Source organism: Nannospalax galili, unplaced genomic scaffold, assembly GCF_000622305.1.
Source record: "Nannospalax galili isolate Female #2095 unplaced genomic scaffold, S.galili_v1.0 scaffold660, whole genome shotgun sequence".
NCBI classification, from domain to species: domain Eukaryota; kingdom Metazoa; phylum Chordata; class Mammalia; order Rodentia; family Spalacidae; genus Nannospalax; species Nannospalax galili.
In genome coordinates, this window is record NW_008349073.1 from 3,940,007 (window position 1) to 3,958,970 (window position 18,964).

The following is an 18,964-nucleotide window of genomic DNA, read 5'->3' on the forward strand; positions in this document are numbered from 1 at the left end:
TAGAGATCATGTTAAATGGTGGAGCAGAGGGAATTGGGCAGTACCAGAAGGGAAGCCTGAGGGATGGGGAACCCAATCATCTGAGGTCCCAGTTATCGATGCAAAAAGCACAACTCTCACCTGAAAGTTTAGTCTGGAGCCAAATATGAGTGACCTTGGCCCAGGAGCAGAGATTTAGGTTACCCCAAATTCCATGTTCCAGTGTGCTAAGAGTCATTTTATGTTTTTATAGTAACAGAACAAAGAAAAGTCATAAATCAAGACACTTTGCAAATACATTGGTGGATACATTCAGTAGGCGGGTCATAGCAAAGGGAGGGAGGAGGGGTTCTACTATAGGTCTCAGATGCTATCTGATGACATTCTTAGCTTTTTGATTGATGGGACCTGGTGGTCTGCTAAGTTAAACATTCTATTAGTCACAAGAATGTTAATTCAGAAACAGATGTAGGTGAGGTGTGAGTAGTTATGGTCCCCAGATAATTTGTGAATAGGCTCTGGATTTGCAATATTCTAAACTCTCCACAGTCATTTAAGTATTAATCAGTTGGTCAGCCTTGCAGGAAATTCAGCTCGGGCTGCAAGAGTTCTTTCTGGGAACTTTCTTCAACACAGCTGAAGAACAACTTTGCCAGCTGAAGACCCAGGTTCAGAAAGGTTCAGGAAGTTGTCTGAAGTCACACTCACCATTGACTGACCATTTGGGACTCCCCCATAGCTGGCTGTTTCCTTTTGTCAGCTTACTTTTCTGCCTGATCTTGGGACTCATGTTTTCATCCCTCTGTGGTGTGTGGGTTACATACTTCTCCTGTGCATTTTAGTGCTTAGCAGACATTTCTGTGGAATGAAAGGTGCTCGAGTTTCTTGTGCATGTTCCCTTTATTGTATTTTTAACAGGCTTTTATTCATTTATTTTTATGTGTATGAGTGTTTTGTCTGCATGTATTTATGTATACCTGTGTCATACAGTGTCTGTGGAGGCCAGACTACTGAGCCACCTCTCCAGCCTCCCTCCACTGTATTTAACATTTTTTTAAATTGATCTTTTGTACATTTCATACAACAATTTTGGTCAAATTTAGACCACCTCCTCCATCCATGCTCCCTATCCCCACCCCTCACTGGACCTCATGTATTCTGCTATACATGCTAAATCTATCCAGTCAAGAATTTGTACCCAGATAGCCTTCAGTGCAAATTTATTCTCTGGAATCTAATCAGCCTATTTAGAGGTCCTTGGTATGGCCTACTCTCTCTCACTCCATAGTGATCAGTCTCTAATAGTTCCCAGACTAGGCCCAATCTGCCATCAATTTCCCTCACTCCACTCCGGGCTCTTGTCTGATTGAGTTGGTATGGGTCCTGTGCTCAGTGCCACCATTGCCATAAGTTTGTATGTGCAAGTTTCCAGTGTCCTGAAAGCCTTTGCTCCCCTATGTTCATGGACCAACCCTGGCTCTTACAACCTTTCTGCCCCCTCTTTTGAACTCAAATCAGTGCACATCCAGTAAAGGATGATCTGTGCTTGTCCTTCAGAGCACAGTATAGCTCTTGTTCTAACTGATGTAGAAGTCATTGTACTCTGTGATTACTGTGTGTATGTACAGTGTTGGGAAAGCACATATGAAGCATGGCGGTCATTCCTGGTTAGCTCTGGTGAGGGCTGTGGAACTCTTGTGGAATTGAGTGACATAATTTTGCTCCTTGATGCATTTGTTCATAGCAGGCTCACCAACTTTCTTCTTTCCTGTTACCATTCTCTCCGCAGCAACTCAGGAGAAATGATTTAATTTTTAAAAATACTTGCTGCATACTTAAGAAAACATCAGGGAGGAATTTAAGGAAAGAAATAAATTTTTAATATATAAATTTAGAGTCTGAGACGATTGCTATCCCAAATAAGGACAATAATTTGAAAAACGCAACCAACTGGATGTTTGGTTTCCTGAGGGTAAACAAATGGTAGACACCCCCCTCAGGACCCCCCCTCATTTATTGTACCTACTTGCCTTCAATTGAACATTGTTTACTGCATCATCACTACATTAATATTAAAGCTTTGAATGCCTATTTCAGGAAAATAAACACAACCTGCTGACATTCCAGTTTAGAAAACTGAACTTTATCCTGCAAAGCGGGAAATTCTTAGAAAGCAAACCTACACAACAATAATGTGTCCCCACAGAGCTTTAAATTCCTATTGAGTTCTTAGGAACAAGCTTTTTAAAATTACTTTTATTTTATGTGTATGAATGGTATGTCTGCATGTATGTAAGTTCACCCATATCATGCAAGTGCTTGCGGAAGATAGACGAGGAGGTCTGATCCCTGTAACTGGATTTATGGACAGTCATTAGGCACTATGTGGGTGCTGGGAACTGAACCTGGGTCCTCTGCGAGAGTAGCCGGTGCTCTTAACTGCTGAGCCATCTTTCTAGCCCAGAACTTAATGTTTTAACAAACACAATGATTTTCAAATTTGAGCTGATTTTTCTTTTTATTAAGACTCAATAAACACCAAGAAGTTTTACCATGGAGTATGAAATACCTTAAGTCCCATGTAGTAGCTCTTGGGCTCATGCACATTTACTGCTTTCCAGAAACATGGTATAGAGGTAGCAGTTTGAGATATCATAAATGAAAGCATCAAACAATCTTGCTGTAAAATTTATGAGACTGCCTTCACCTCCAGCATGTAAACTCTTTGCTGCTATATGTTGTTAATTTTAAGCTATGTACTAAAAACACATCACAGCTTTACAGGGACATTTTAAGTGGATGGCTGACAGTCTTTGACAATATTTAGCACTTACAGCAATACATTAATGCTAACTTCAGAAACTATAGCATAATGAAAATTTATAGCTAATTAAGTTCACAAGTCACTGTCAGCTTCCCAAACTCCTCTTTAGATGAATGAGAGAAGCTGATATGGGAAGGACAGAGCCAACCATAGCTGTTCTATGATCTCAAGTGTTACTATGAGGTACATGTGTTCTCAGAGAAAACATACACCCTCTAATCAGTCTGAGAAGAAATAAGCTATCTCTTTGTAAATCCTGTGAAACATGGTTCAGTCTTTCTGTTGTGGACATAAGCTTATGCCAATTAAAGGAAAATGCTTCACGGCACCTGCTTATTCACAAGAGGATGTCAGTCACTGGATTAAAGGTTTCCGAACTTTTACTTCAAAAGGTAGCAAGGGTCAGCAGTGGTGTTCAACTGTAATCCCAGTACTTGGGAGGCTGAGATAAGGGAATAATGCATTTGAAACAAGCTTGGGCTGTGTAGGAGACCCTCTATTAAACCCACAATTGCTCAATAAATAAATAAATAAATAAATCCTGAAACCAAAAAAAGGAAAGCTGTGAAAGCTTGGATATCATTACTCTTCACTCAAACAAATTGAATCTTACTACTAGCTAAGGAAATAAATAGTTGGAATAGTGAAAATTCAAATAATTCTCTTTAATAATATGAATTGGTTGTTAACAGTGAATAGGAATCCATTATATATGAAATTGAATCATTTTTAAACAACAGTCAAGGAAAAGCATGTGTATTATATCTGAGTTCTTCTATTTCAGTTTGTCAGAAAAGTGTGTATAGATCTGTCCTACTTATTAAACAGGGAAAGCAGAATATCTTTTATAAACCAACAGGGAGATTGCAGTAACATTAAAAATAAATTACAATGTATTATTTGAAAATATTTTGGGATATTATTTTATTATAAATGCATTTGTTCACTTTTGTGTTTGTGCATATATTTATGTTTGTATGCATATATGTGTATGCACATGCATTAATATATAGGTGTGCATGCATGGGTGTTCATGTGCATGTGGAGGCCATAGGTCATTGGGTGTCCTGCACAATCGCTAGTCACCTTAATTTTTAAAAATTCTCTATGCCTTATTTTTATTTTATGGGTATTCATGTATTGTGTGCATGTATGCAACTGTACCCATGTCATGCAATGCCCATGGAGGGTAGAAGAGGGTGTTGAATTCCTTGGAACTGGAGTTATAGATGGTTGTTAACTGCCGTGTAGGTGCTGGGATTCAAACCCAGGTCTTCTGCAAAAGCAGCCAGTGCTCTTAACCACTGAGTCATCTCTCCAGTGCCTCTCCACCTTTATTTTTGAGACAGTCTCTCACAGAACCTGGAGTTCACCCTGCTGTCTAGGATGGATGGCTGGTGAGCTCTAGTATTATTTGGGTATGTCACTGCACCTGATGGTTTCCTTGGGTGCTGTGGATCCAAACTAATTTACTCCTGCTTGGGTAGCAAGCATTTACCAGTTGAACTATCTCCTCAGGTCCTGTTTACATATTTGAGACAGGGTCTCACTATGCTAATCCTGAACTTTCAATCATTCTGCTTTAGCCTCTTGAGTGCTGGGATTACAGGCATGCACCATTACACATAACAACTAATTAAAAACTGTAAAATGGGACTGGAGAGATGGCTCAGTGGTTAAAAGCACAGGCTGCTCTTGCAGAGGACCTGGGTTCGATTCCCAGCACCTACATGGTGGCTACAAACTGTCCTTAACTCCAGTTCCAGGGAAATCTGAAGTCCTCTTCTGACCTCCGTGTCATTGCAAGACATGGGTGCACTCACATTCATGCAATACACTCATACACATAAAATAAAAAAAGTATAAAATATCCATATATGTCTAAGACTTGACATGTGTTCCTTGATGGAAAATTTCCAAATTCCTGAATGTTTTCATGTCATGGCCACTAATTTCTTTGAAATAACTTGGGTATTTTTTTTTCCTTCAAGTTCTATGCTTGCTGTCCACCCATCACCTGAAGTTATAGAACATGGGAATCATTCTTTTTCTCCTATTCTTTAAAGTTTACAAAGAAAGAAGTCAGATAAAGAAATTAGAAAATTCACAGAAGAAGAAGGGTTTGAAGAGAAGGAGGAGGAAGAAGAAGAGGAGGAGGAGGAGGAGGAAGAAGAGGAGGAGGAGGAAGAGGAGAAGGAAGAAGAGGAGGAGGAAAAAGAGGAGGACGAGAAGGAGGAGGAGGAAGAAGAAGAAGAAGAAGAAGAAGAAGAAGAAGGAGATCAGGAGGAGGAGAAAGAGGAGGAGGAGGAGAAGGAGGAGTAGGAAAGGGGAGGAGCAGGAAGAGGAAAAGGAGGAGGAAGAGAAGGAGGAGGAGGAGGATGGTGTATGCAGTAGAGAGATTTGATAAGCAGCAATATAGACAGCTTGAGCTGGAAGATGACATATCCTTGTTTAAAAATTCCCCTCTGCTGTTTTTGCATCTTGGGTTTCAGACTTTCCCTCTGTGCTCCCTTTCCTGTTTCTCCTTTTCCTACCCCTTTCCTCCTTTCTGTTTCCTTCCTCTCAAGAGGGAAATGTTTCATTCCTCATACTTTCTTTTTCACACATTCTTATTTCACGTCTTTCTGGCTGCTACTAGAAATCAGCTCCAGGCCTCCCTATGTGTCTAAGGACATAGTAGAAGTTTTGAAATTTATGTTAGAGAGAATTATTCAATTATCCTACCTTATTTGCATGTTTTACAAATGAAGATTGAACCAACTGTGAATCAAAAACATTTTTTAAAAGTGCGTCTGTATAGACTATGCCTGACCTGTTTTCCTTGGCTTTATTCCTTATATACTGCAGTATAATTTTATGCATTTTTGCCTTGCATTAGGAATTACAAGTAATCTAGACATGTTTTAAAAACATATGTGAATGTTATGTAACTACTACCCTGTGTTCTATGACAGGCTTGAACATCTCTCATACCGGTATCTATTGCTGATCTGGAAAAACTTTCCCAGGGATGCTGATGATGACTGTTTGCCCTTTAAGTCTTCATTTGATGGGCAACAGAGAGGAATTCGTTAGGTTTTCTTCTAGTTACAAATCCCATGAAAGAGTTATTTTTGACACTACAATACCATAAAATTCTCAGAGTCAGTCTATACTTATATTTTTAATATCAGGACTCTAGAGAGCAGTGGTTTCTAAAAGAGAATCCCTAGGCTAGTTTGGCTGAATTATGGTTTCTGCAGCAATTTTTGAAAGGACTGATTCTTGATGTCCCCATGTCAAGAGATTCCAACCCAGCAACTCAAGGGTGGGACTGAGGAATCTGTACTTAAAAAGATGAGTGAGCATGGGAATATGGGAAGAACTGCTTTGTGTCTCCTAAACTTCATTTTCAGCCATAAAGTTCAGTGAAGCAAAGTCAATGGAACACAGGGTAACCATCAGTCTTGAAAGTAGTTATTTCATTGAAATGTAGTCATTTCGATGTCATTTGCCTCTTTTGTTTCCTTAGCAAACATCATGGCTTTTCTAGGACTGCTCTGACCTTTTTTTATGTCCTGAGGGGAAAAAAAATCCTCTGTTCTGAACTAACCAGAGTAGCTGGTAAACAGTTAAGTATCTATGAAGAAATAACTGAATATTTCAATTGTCGAAGTCTTTCTTGAATATTTATTTACAAATGTTTATTTTGTGGATAGAGTTGAAGGTAGCATGATGAAATTCTGGCCTCACCACTGCTGTCCTACTACTCAAGAAACAAAGGGCACAGAGATAGGAGGAGATGGTTCCATATCTGCATGATCTGTGGCTTAGATCATGCTTCCAGGGTAGGCTGAGATGGACAGTTTATCCTCTGGCACCCTGAAGGTGCTCTGTGAGAACTGACCTTGTTTTCCTCTTTATGCTTCCAAACCTGCAGTATCCTTGAAAGAAGGTTTGAGGAAAATATGGCTCAGTTCCCTATGATGGGAACCTGATTGTAGACATCAAGTGTGACTTGGATACAGATTGTCTCTAGAGAAAAAAAAAACAAAAACAAAAAAAAACAGGCAATCGTAGGTGTGAGTGTGGCAATGAAGTCACAAAAAAGGCATAAAAAAATCCTTATTTTCCAAAAGGCATTTTTTTTTCCAAATAAATGTATTGCTATAAGTTGATCTATTGTTTTGAAGTCTATACCCTACATTTTGAATTCCAATGTGTGTAGACCATAGAAGTAATGCAAGCTATGTTGAGAATGAGTCGATTCTGAGGTTGGGAGAAAAGAGACTTAGGTTTGGAAAATGGGCATTTGAGACATAAGAAAAATGAGAAAATTGATGTCTGAGGAGGTACAGAATTCAGCATCCTGACAGACTCTGGGGATCAGAACACCAAGCAATAGCATTTAAAGGAACCAAGTGTTACAAGTGACTGAAAACAGAGGAAAAATGTTCAATGATCACCAGAAGAAAATCAAATAAAGCTAACTTGCTTTATCAGAGTGGAGATGCCTAGATGTGAAATAATCATTTAAATTTCATTCACTAAATTTAGATGACATATACATTAATGTTAGAAAATTAGTATTTGCTAGATTTAAAGATTATTTATTATTAATAACTGAGGTCCATGAGAAAGTTGAAGAACTTTCTCCTTTCCTCAAATGACGGATGTGTACGTTTTGGGAGGAGGTGAAAGTGATGGCTGACCTCTTGGTAGGCCTGTCATGTTCTTTCTGCAGCTTTTACATGCTTCGAGCTCTTGCCATTCACAAAGTTGTGTGTGTGTATGTGTGTGTGTGTGTGTGTGTGTGTGTGCCTGTGTGTGTTTTCCTACAAAAGGAGAGAACATTGAGATTGTGGCCTGTGAAACTGAAGACTTTTCGGAAGCATGTTCTATGTTCTCTTCCTGCCTAACAACATCACAAATTCCAGTTTCCTCAGTTTCAAAATCAGAAATTTACATTAAAGCTGGTGTCTAAGTTGGTTTTATATTAAAAACTCTTTGCTTCTATCTCATATTAAATGATAAATACCCACCTAAAGGTTGGCAACTTATCAGCTCTACATATGCTTAAACCTGAACACAATTATACTCACTGACATTCATTTCGAGTTACATTTTTGAATAGAAAGTTAAAATAGAAAATTGAGTTCAAAGACAAAATACATTGAATGATATTTTTAAAGATACCCAGAGTCACTGAAGCAAACATTATCATATAATAGTGATACAATTACTTCCAGATCCTGCACATTCAAAACAAGAACAGATATGAGTTTGGTAGAGACCTTACTTTGGGCCACTAATTAAATGAAGCTCTTGGAGCTGAAGTGGATGAAAAGAATGAAACTTTCCTTAAAAGATCATAACATTACCAAAATGTTATGTAATTACTAGAAAGTAAAATGAAATGGGACTCAATAAGGTAAAAATAAAGACAATGGTCCTATGTTATTTCTCTTATTTAGTCTGAATCTTTTTATTGTGAGTAGTTTCCGCTCTTTCCAAATAAAACATTCAATATCAAGTATAAAATCCTGACTCTGTAAGGATAGGAGAAAAGTAACCAGGGGTAAATAATCAAATAGTTGTGTCTTGTTACCTGTGACTCAAAGAATGGAAATTGCCATGTTAATCTTTTTTGATATCTAGCAATGTCAACTGATGGTTTTCCTTTGTCTTGCAGGTTTGGAGAGAATTGCACGGGATTCATCTTATGAACAAGAGGGAAAGGTCCAGTTTGTCATTGATGCTGTATATTCCATGGCTTATGCCCTGCACAACATGCACAAAGAACTCTGCCCTGGATACATTGGCCTTTGCCCAAGAATGGGTACCATTGATGGGAAAGAACTACTGGGTTACATCAGGGCTGTGAATTTTAATGGTAAGTTAGAAATTCTTTTTTCACTCTACTTTAAGTGACAGAGGCTTCACACCCTCTATCTAAAAGAAGATATTCAGGCAAAGTGGAAATCAAAGGATGAGAGGCACTACTTTTTACTCAGAAGTGTGAAGTTTTCCACCTGCTTTTCAGTATCAAACATATTTTTGTACTTTCATTAATCTGCTCCTGAAAGAAGCAAAAGTTAAAAATAAGCTTCTATCAATCAAAATAATCTACTCAAATATTGCTATTTCAGAAGCATTTTAGAAGGCTCATTCAGAACCACTGACAACAGATTAGATTTATTTAAAAATGCTTTGTGCCATTATTAGGGAAGATCTTGTAGACATTCATTTGGAAACTGATGTTAAATTTTTTAAATACTAAATTGATGAGGAAAATGGATGGAGTTAATGTATAAAAACACTTTAAGGGTGTTGTGTTTTTGTGCCTTTTTCCTTCTGTTTTCTTCAGTGATTTAACAAAGAACTGAATGTGATACAGTATAATGTGACATTCTTACTATAGAAGCAGAAATACTGCTTTTTGTGACTGTGACAAGAACCCTGTACAGAACATGCTGTGTTTGTGGTATTTGGCTGGAGAGTAGCTGAGCAGCCTGTTTGAAGTGATGGAATTATTGAATGCTGCTGTCCTTTCATGCAGGTTGTAATGGCTGCTGCCCATGACTGTGACCATTATTTTCAAATGAAATGATAGACTGCTCTGAGCTGTCTAATTTTTTGGCTTGGCTGTAATCCACACAATGGACATGCCTCTGAGCCATGCACAGTGCCATACTGCCTATCACAATACACTCTGGTGACCTCAGCTTCCAGCCTTTCTCAAAGCAGCCAAGGTCATCTTCAATGTAGAATTCAAGTGGAAACTTCTTTTGCTTTGTGCGGGCAACATAAGGAAGAATTTGGTTTGCGTTCAATACAGAGTATCCTGTTCTCTAGCAGAATTCTTGAGAATCATTTCATAGCATTAATTCTTTTGTTAATATAAACACTAAGGGGAGTTTGAAAATAATCTTTATGCAGTCATAAAATTGAACAAAAGCTGATTGTTGCAATGTAAAGTTATTTACTCTAATGTGAGGTTGGGGAACACTTCATTTATTCAACAGTGTTAGGAAGTGGGCAGAAGAATGCAAATGAGCAGATTTGCTCAAAAGCTAAAGCTCACCTTCCAAGAGGGAAATATTTTAAAGAAACACTCAATGAAAGCAATTTAAAGGTGAATTACTAATTTCACTTTTTATCTTAACCATACATCAAAACCTAACCCTTCCTGATGGCTTCAATTATTATACTAACTTCCAATATAATGATGCCATTATGGACTATTAGAGAATGCCTTAATGTCTAATGGCTATTAAGACAATTTGCCTCTGGGCTCCAATGATCCCCGAGCTCTGTCCACTTTTTGCAGGTTTACTCACTTCTATATATTGCTCTTTCTTATGCTTGCTCTTCTGACTGATTTCTTCCAAATATTCTTTTTTTTTAAACTCACTATGGACAGAGAAGTAAACATAATTGTAATTTAGCCAAGGAGTATTTATTAGGCATAGACTGTTTAGCCTTATGACAGTGCTAAAGATGTATTACCTGTGAAACAGAGCACTCAGAGCATTTTGAATCTATCAGAAACATATGTTAAGCAAATAAACACACCAAACTAATGATATACAATACAATGGATACTAAAATGGGGAGATGCCCTATAATTAGAGTTTATATAGGAGAACTTCAGTCTAGAGACAAGGGACAGGTAAAATCTGAAGAGGCTAGGGGCTTAAGACATGGTGAAGTAATAAACAGAGCTGTATAGACTAGGTGAAGTCTTGTAGGCAGTCAAAAGGTTTGTTTATTTAGAATGCAAGAGGAACCTATTGAACCCCAATAGGACAGTGTCTGATACAATGTTCAGAGAGGGTCACAGGAAATAAATGAATTTTAGTGTGTAAACATGAAAGAAATTTCTCTAAGCTCCTTGGCAATGTATTTTGTGAGGATTTAGACTTGTTTGTTGATGATATAAGGTGAGAGACATATATATGCAAGTAGTCATGGTTAAATAATTCTCTTCATTTTCCATAATTTTCAGGATATACTTTTAAAATTTTCAGTATTGGATTGCCTATTAATCTTCTTGCACTATCAATAGCTTACCTGCTCTTGATTTCTAAATGGCATATAGGACTATTCAAATATAAGTGCAACACCGGAGTATTAAGGGAAGAAGACAGATTTAAAATCAAAATGAAGGACTGGGTTATGCACTTTGCATATAGTCACATCTTACACAGATCTGCAGTGGAAACTGTGAGATAGGAACAATTATACATATCTTTAAGAGAGAATAAATACTCTTGGACATTATTCCTTAAAGAAAGGTACCCTATGGGTCTCTGGCAGCAGCCAAATGAGAATCCTATTTAATAAGATTCTTAACAAGAGCTTAAGCCATTTTATCTGTTTTGTATACCTACAGTTAAAGCTAAGAAAGACAATTGTGTATTTCATGAAAGGTGTTTTCAAGGATGGGGATAATCTTTCTTTTGCTCTCTCATAATATGGGGATGTTCCATACTTTGTGAAAAATAAATGGAGAAAGTTTGCATTATCCTCTGTTTCTACAACTTTGTCTTCTAAATCATTATACTCACAAACCATATGTTTCAGTCATTAAAATAAGAAGTTCTAGGTTGAGAGATTGGTGTAAGGGAGACCAGTCTACTTCCCTTAATTCTGCTTGCTGACCTTAGAAGTTCTTTAAAGGGTTTCGGTGGCTGTATGGAGCACATTTCCTATCCACACACTCAGTCTCATTACTGTTTGCAGAGATTTCACAAGCTATAAGTAGATGTTTGGAATTTGTGTTCTCTATTTGGAACTTAGTAATCTGCTGTTTTGGGTTCTTAATTGAAGTTTCCTTGAGTGGGTTGTATTGGTGATGTTTGATACTCTCGCTTAATGGGAAAGACAGGCCAAGACTGGAGGTGTGATAGGTGCCATGGGCCACACCAAGTATTCTTCAGGACAGTTTTTAATCTAAAGCCAAGATGTACTCAGTCAGCACCAGAGCTGCTTATACTACTTGGTAACATATTAAAATATGTTCTGGGAATATAGAAATACTGTTCAAGATTGTTTTTAGAAAATGAGCTTTACAGGACAACTGCTAATTCTGAACAGTACGGCCTTACAGATTTACTATCAGGATCAGTGAGCTACAAAATGTTCTTTGAAGTAATTACAAAAATGACCCTCCTAAATTTTCCCATTGAATTAAAGTGTTCAGTAGTGACCATTCAAATATTGGATAAGGGCTTCATTAAAGAGAAATTTGTTTGTACAAAACTCTGCCAAACTCTTTCTTACATTGATAACAGAAAATACTTTGAGGTTTTTTGTTTTGTTTTGGGAACACTTTAAGTTTGTGAATTGGTTTGGAGGAAGACTGCTACTTTATTTTGTATTATTTCTTATTTTATGTGTATGAGCATTTTGCCTGTGTGTAGGTAGGAGCACCCATGTTGTGCAATGCTCACAGAGGTCAGAAGAGGGCATTAGATTCCCCTGGAGCTGGAGTTATACACATTGTTAGCTACCACATGGGTGTTGGGAACCAAACTCACATCCTCTGCAAGAGCAGCCAGGATTCTTAACCACTGAGCCATCTCTCCAACCCCTCTGCTACTTTATAAGAGCGGATACTGAAGCAGCCCAAGCAGCTGAATTCAACAGTATGTTGGTATAAAATTCATTCGTGCTGAGATTGTAACCAAGGGTGCGGTATACCTACTTAAGCAACAGTTTAAAGATACTGCGTTTAAAGATCATACTTTTTCCAGTGTATTTTAAAATCGAGCATGGAAAGAACATACTAGAATTTAGAATGATGAACAATTGATATTTCAACCCAGAATAGTTCTATTACAAATAGCTATTTTAAAACGAATTGTATAATCAAATAAACTAAAAATCACTATTAACATCAAAGGCATACACTACAATGGTAGTTTTATTGATTTTAATCAGACATTTTTTCCCCATTGCTAGAAAGCTCACTTCTGAATTTGTATCATGAGCACCTTCTGAATTGTGGCATCAGTGGAACTGCTTGTATTTTCCATACAAGTTGTTTTCTCTCCTCTCTACCTGGGAAGCCAGGGGAAAGAGTGCTTTTAGGATTACTTTTATTGCTACTATTTAAACAAAATTCACTTTCTCAAAATTTTTTAAATATTAGCTTCTACAAAAAAGAAAAAAATAAAATAATGGAGTTCAGATATTTTGAAATTTAAGGAACTATGTCAATTCCATACTAAAGAAAACAATAAAACATTAATAATCTACAACTTGTATAGAATCAAAGATTTTTTTCCTGTTGCAAAAGAACCCATGGAAACTCAATCAGACAAAAACCATCATAGAACAGGGGAAATGGGCAGGAGGCCACAACAATTGAGAGCTGATTACTGCTGGGTGAGGAAGAGTTAATCTTTAAGGGAGTGATGCTAGAGAGGCTGAACAGGCTCCAGGGGATGAACTCACACTGAGGGACATCTGGGGACACAAACTTGACTCAATAGGCCTTAGCATATATGACAAAATGCATGAAGTCCTGTGGGCAGGTTATGGGGGGTGCAGGTAGGGAAGGGAGGCTAAATACGGTTAAGATATATTGTATGAAATCTACAAAAATTCAATAAAATATATTTAAAAACAAATTTAACATAAATAAAAAGCATTAGATCAAATTCCAGGGATCAGAAAGAATTTATGAAAATGTGTTTGGAAAACTCATAAGAAAATTATGAAAGTGTTTAAGAAAATAGCTGCTTCTAAAACAATAAAGACCAGTTCTTTGTCTCTGTTACCCAATTCTTATTGCACTGAGTTTTCTCTGATCATGATCTACAGTGCAGCACAGGTGCACCATAGATATGGCATTTAGCTAGCCTGGTCAGAGTACCTGTTGAGACTTACATTATATATTATATTATATTATATTATATTATATTATATTATATTCAATGTTTATATATGTTTATATATATTTATAAATTATATATGTTTATATATTTATATATTATATATGTTTTTGAAGGACTTAAATTTTGTGCAGACTTGGAACAGATGTTAGATATGTTCCAAATTATTGATTATCAGGGGCAAGCAGAATAGGACTGGTTATCACAGGTGCTGCTTGAAAATGAGGGGGTGTTTACAGTATTTTCTTATGTATCTGAGTCTAAGCTGGGAAATGAAAATGAGGGAGGGTGATACCTAGGTCTCTGAAACTGGTTGGTTCATTAGGTGACAAGCTTTTGTTAGGCTGAGGAAGACATTGTTGAGAATCACACAGATCTGTGAGAACCAAAGACAGGAATTAAATTGGAGTTATGTAGTGCATGCCTTTATACTATGGCTGAAGTGTGACACTCCCCTAACCTGAACAGTGAGTAGCTATCTAACCATTGCAATGCTCAACCTTCTAGTATAAAATGGAACTGTTTGCAAGAGACAGGCATAAAGATGGAATTTTCCAACATTTTCTTCTTAAAAAAGATACTGATTTCAAGGATATAAGTCAAGAATTTCAAAAGTATAATAATGAATCTCTGAACACTTTGATGTAAATATGGCTTAATATTAAAAATGCTCTGCCATCTTGCTAACAGGTCAAATATGATTAACATTTCATAATATTATATATAGATACAGAATTAAAATTTAACTTTTATTTCTGTAATAAGTAGAAACAAACCAAATAGAAAGGGGATAGATTTTTAACATGCTAAAATACAATTCTCTCAGTTTGTAACCAGTATTTTCATAGTTATTTCTATTAAAGAGATTTATTAGACCTATTAACACTCTCATGAATATTCTATAAACTAAAGCCAATATAATAAAATATAAAACAAAATAAAGATTACAAATAAAAGGGGAAAACTATCACTATGTCTGATGGTTAGTTTCAAATGATGTGATCAGAAGACAATAAATCTAAAAAATAAAACATTTATTTTAGAAAGATAATCAAACGAAGAAATAATATGAAAACATTAAGAACTTTCCTACACAGTATGAAGGCGACTTTGAGAGGAAAGCAGCACATCTGTGAAGATGGAGAGACATTCCTTGCTGCAGAACAGAAGAGCTAATTATTAAAAAATCTTAATACTTTCTGAATTAATCCATACTGTAGCTTAGTATAACTACAAAAGAAAATAGAAAAGAGATACTTTCTGGAATTTTAGATAAATGATATTCTACAATTTAATGGTCAGAACAAATGAGCAAAGACAACTAAAGTTATTTTAAAGATATTACTCCCAAAAACATTTAGCTTTGAAGCAAATGCTAAGGTATATCAAGTACAACGATCAGTCTAGTATATAACCCATATCGCATAGGTATATGATTAATGGAACCAGATTGACATAGCCAGAAAAGTGGTTATGATAAAGAAAGAATTTTACACATGTGTATATCTGTATATTTGGGAATTTATACAGTGATAAAGGTAGCATTAGAGTTCAGTGGAGAAGGTAATTTTATTAATTTTTTATTATTTACAGTAAAAATAGAGATAATTTCCCCCAATTAGATGAAAGTTAATTTATATGCAGTTCAAAAAGAAGAGAACGGGGGGGGGAGAGAAAGAGAGAGAGAGAGAGAGAGAGAGAGAGAGAGATACAGAGACACATCGAAGCAGAGAGACAGACAAACACAGAATTGATCCTATTTAAATGCATACATTTTAAAAAATGGGCTCATGAAGTCCCACCCTATCTGAAGAACTATTGCCAGGTGATGGCTTTTGCAAGTGGGGGAGTCACTTTCTTCAGGTCCTGAGGGGCTACCCATGCTCTAGTAGATGGTCCCACACCCATGCACATATTGGCAGTGCTAAATGGACTCAGTGGGTATTACAAGAGAAGGGAGGGAGAGAGAGAGAGAGAGAGAGAGAGAGAGAGAGAGAGAGAGGAATATGAAATTTGGAGGGGAAAGTTGTGAAGAATAAGGAAGGAATTGGAGGAAATAGGAGTTGGACCCAAACAGTATATAAAAGAAATAAAAAATAAAAGATACTTTTAAACCTAAAATAAGCAAGGGAATATACCAAGTTGTATCAAAGAATCAATATTTCTGGGTAACCCTTCAGAGGATGGTGTGATAAGAATAAGAGGCAGGAATTGGCTAGGCAGTTAAGGTAAAAAGACCCGAAAGAAATGTAGCCAGTTTCTCGGCTAAAAGTAAAAATGTCCTAGGGCCTCTTAGCAACATACTTTGTTCCAAAGGCCAAAAACGTGAAAAGTTTTTGGGAGCTTGTATCTAACACTTAAAAGATTTTAGGGTTACCTCTTCAGAGAGGGGAATGTTGGAGGGGAGGAAGTGGGCATGGATTTGATCAAAGCACCTTATATACATGTATGAAATAATAATTTTTTGTAAAAATTAAAAATAAAAAAAGAATCAATATTTCAAACATCAAAAAGACACACAGTTTGATATAAATTATGACATTTCCAATGGGATTAACTGAAAAAACTTGTAAATGTTAATAAACTTTTTTTTTGTATCTCACCGTAGTTTATTTTTCATCATTTTTTTTTATTTAAATTTTTTTTTTTTTACAATTAAAGTTACAGTTTTAATATGCAAAATATTACAGTAATTTAGATTTTTTGGCATAATGATTACAGATTTGATAAATACATTTTATATCTCATAATAGCGATGAAGATTATACAAAAGCTATTAAAACAATTATAAGAATAAATTCAACTGTCACTTAAGTATCTAAAGCTATTTTCCTTTGCGTTCTTCCAGAATGATTTGTTCTTATTCTTTACCTTAATTTGAGGGATCTTTACCATAACTTTTGAAAAGTTTAACTCTCATTAATAATTATACTATTCTTCTGCTAAATGTATATTATTAAAGTGAGTCCTATTGACTTATAGGTATACCCATAGATAAATTCATCTCTCAACTCTCACCAGAGAAGCTTTCTTATGTAGTAGATGGTGATTAACACAGAAACTCACACTGGACGACATGCAGAGAATAAGAGACTGTGACGTGATTATCCCTGAATTGGACACGTGCCTCAAACTTCTGTCTCCGAAGGCAGAGGGATCATTGCAAAAGAGGTAGTGGAAACATTGTAAGAGCCAGAGGTGGTAGCAAAGCACAAGGAAACAGAGTTTTCAAGACAGCTGACCAAGTACTCATAAACTCATGGCAATGGTAATAGCATGCACAAGTACCATGTAAGCTCACACCAGACAAAATCCAAGCACACACGGGGGAAAGTGGGTAAGAAACTCAAACACTACACCAGAAACTACAGGAAACAGAGGGTTGTGTGGGAGAGTCAGTCTCTTTTGAGGGTGTGACTCTTACCAGGCTCTAGTGGATGAATCCACACTGAAAGACAATTGGGAACACAAATTTGACTCTATAGGCCTTCAGATACATAATAAAGTACATGCAATTGGGTGGGGAGTAATAAGATGGGTGCAGGTGGGGAGGGAATCTAAATACAATTAAAATTATGTAAAACTTGCAGAAATTCAATAAAAGAAAGTTCAGTTACCAAAGAGAGACTGTTTTCCCTTATCAAATTGACAAAAAATTTTAAATATTATTTTAAATAATAATTTTTGTGAATTTAATAGAATGTATTTTGATCACATTCAGCCCTTCTCCAACTTTTACCAGATCAATCCCCACCTCCCCATCTATTCAACTATGTGTCCTCTTTCTTATTTTTTTAAGTCCATTGAGACAAATTTCCTCCCCAAATTGCAGTGGGTCCATCCTCTGCAAGATGGTCAGCCTACCAGTGTTTACACCCTTAAAGAAATTTGACTCTACCTCTCCCAGTAATCAGTTGTCAGTAGTTCCTCAGGTAGAGGTGAGGATTCATGACAGTGAGCTTGACAGTGAGACCCTATTGCTGAAGACACTACATACCTGAGTCATAGAACATGGAGAAATCAAGCTGATCCTGTCCTTGAAGATTCAACCCTACTGATTGGTTTCATAATACTGGGAGATGCTAAGCATGTTACCATAAGAGAAAAGTAATCATCAGTCTTATCCAGTTGTGAACCCTGTGAACTATAATAATGACTGCCTTAGAAAAATGTGTCCTTTGGTACACTAGTGGCATGAATATTATGGGAGTAACCAACAACTTTTTGATTGAATTTAGGACCCATCCCACCAGATGGAACCCCTACCTGCCACTGTTATTGGGATAATAGTAATTATTAAAAGTTAAGCGATTGTGTATTCAACCACATTTTAAATGAGAAGAGATATTGGTAAGACTTTTTTCAAAGGTAATTTGGTCAGTACATGTCTTGAAATTTTTATAGTTATGGTCTCACTATATAGTCCAGGATTGCCTTGAACTTGCTGTGTAGCCCCGATAACCTTTAACTGGATATCCTCTTGTCTCAGTCTCTCAAGTGCTGGAATTACAAGTCTGTACTACCATACCTGGATGATTAGTGCATATAAACTCCTTATTTTCTTACTTCTAAGAATATATTCTAAGGACATTATTTGAAGTAACTGTATTTGGTGACATTTTTTTAAAAAAGGAAGCAAAACCAGTTTTCTTCTGCTTTTACTTTAAAACCACCAACATTATGCTGTATGTGCTGTCACACAGCATAACATAGCATGACCCTCTGACTACTGGACCTTAGACTTCTACCTCTCACACCACTTTGCTCCGCTATGAGCCATCCCAAGGCTCAGCTCCATCTTTTACCTAGAAGGATGATATAGAAATGCTTTGCAGTCTTTGTATACTTTAAAAAAAAAAACTTCTAACAATTTTTATTATTTTATGTGTATGCGTGTATTGCCTGCATGTAGGTAAGTACACCCGTGTTGTGAAACTTTTTTTATTTATTTTTATTTTTTTATTTTAATTAAAAGAAGCATTTCATTACAACAGCATTAACCTATTCAATAACATTTTTCTGAGCTAGGGTACATCTCTGAATGTAAGCACAGTTGATTTCTTGGTGTTTCCAAAGATGACCCAACTACTGTCTTTTCTGATTAGTTTTACTTTGAAGTCCATTTTGTCAGATATTAGAATTGCAACCCCTGCTTGTTTCTTAGTGCCATATGCTTAGAATGTTCTTTTTCATCCTTTTACCTTAAGGTAGTGCCTGTCCTTAGGGTGAGATGGGTTTCTTGCAGACAGCAAAGAGATGGATTTTGTTTCTTAATCCATTC

The 18,964-nt window shown here is 36.4% G+C and overlaps 1 protein-coding gene across 1 annotated transcript in view; it reads left to right on the top strand.

Moving 5' to 3' along the window:
• Window positions 1-18,964, top strand: part of Grm8 (glutamate metabotropic receptor 8) — a 905,007-nt gene that overhangs the window by 573,142 nt on the left and 312,901 nt on the right. The window contains exon 7 of the mRNA XM_029570028.1: window positions 8,475-8,675. Coding sequence (XP_029425888.1) covers window positions 8,475-8,675 — 201 coding nt within the window. The remainder of the gene's footprint in view (window positions 1-8,474; window positions 8,676-18,964) is intronic.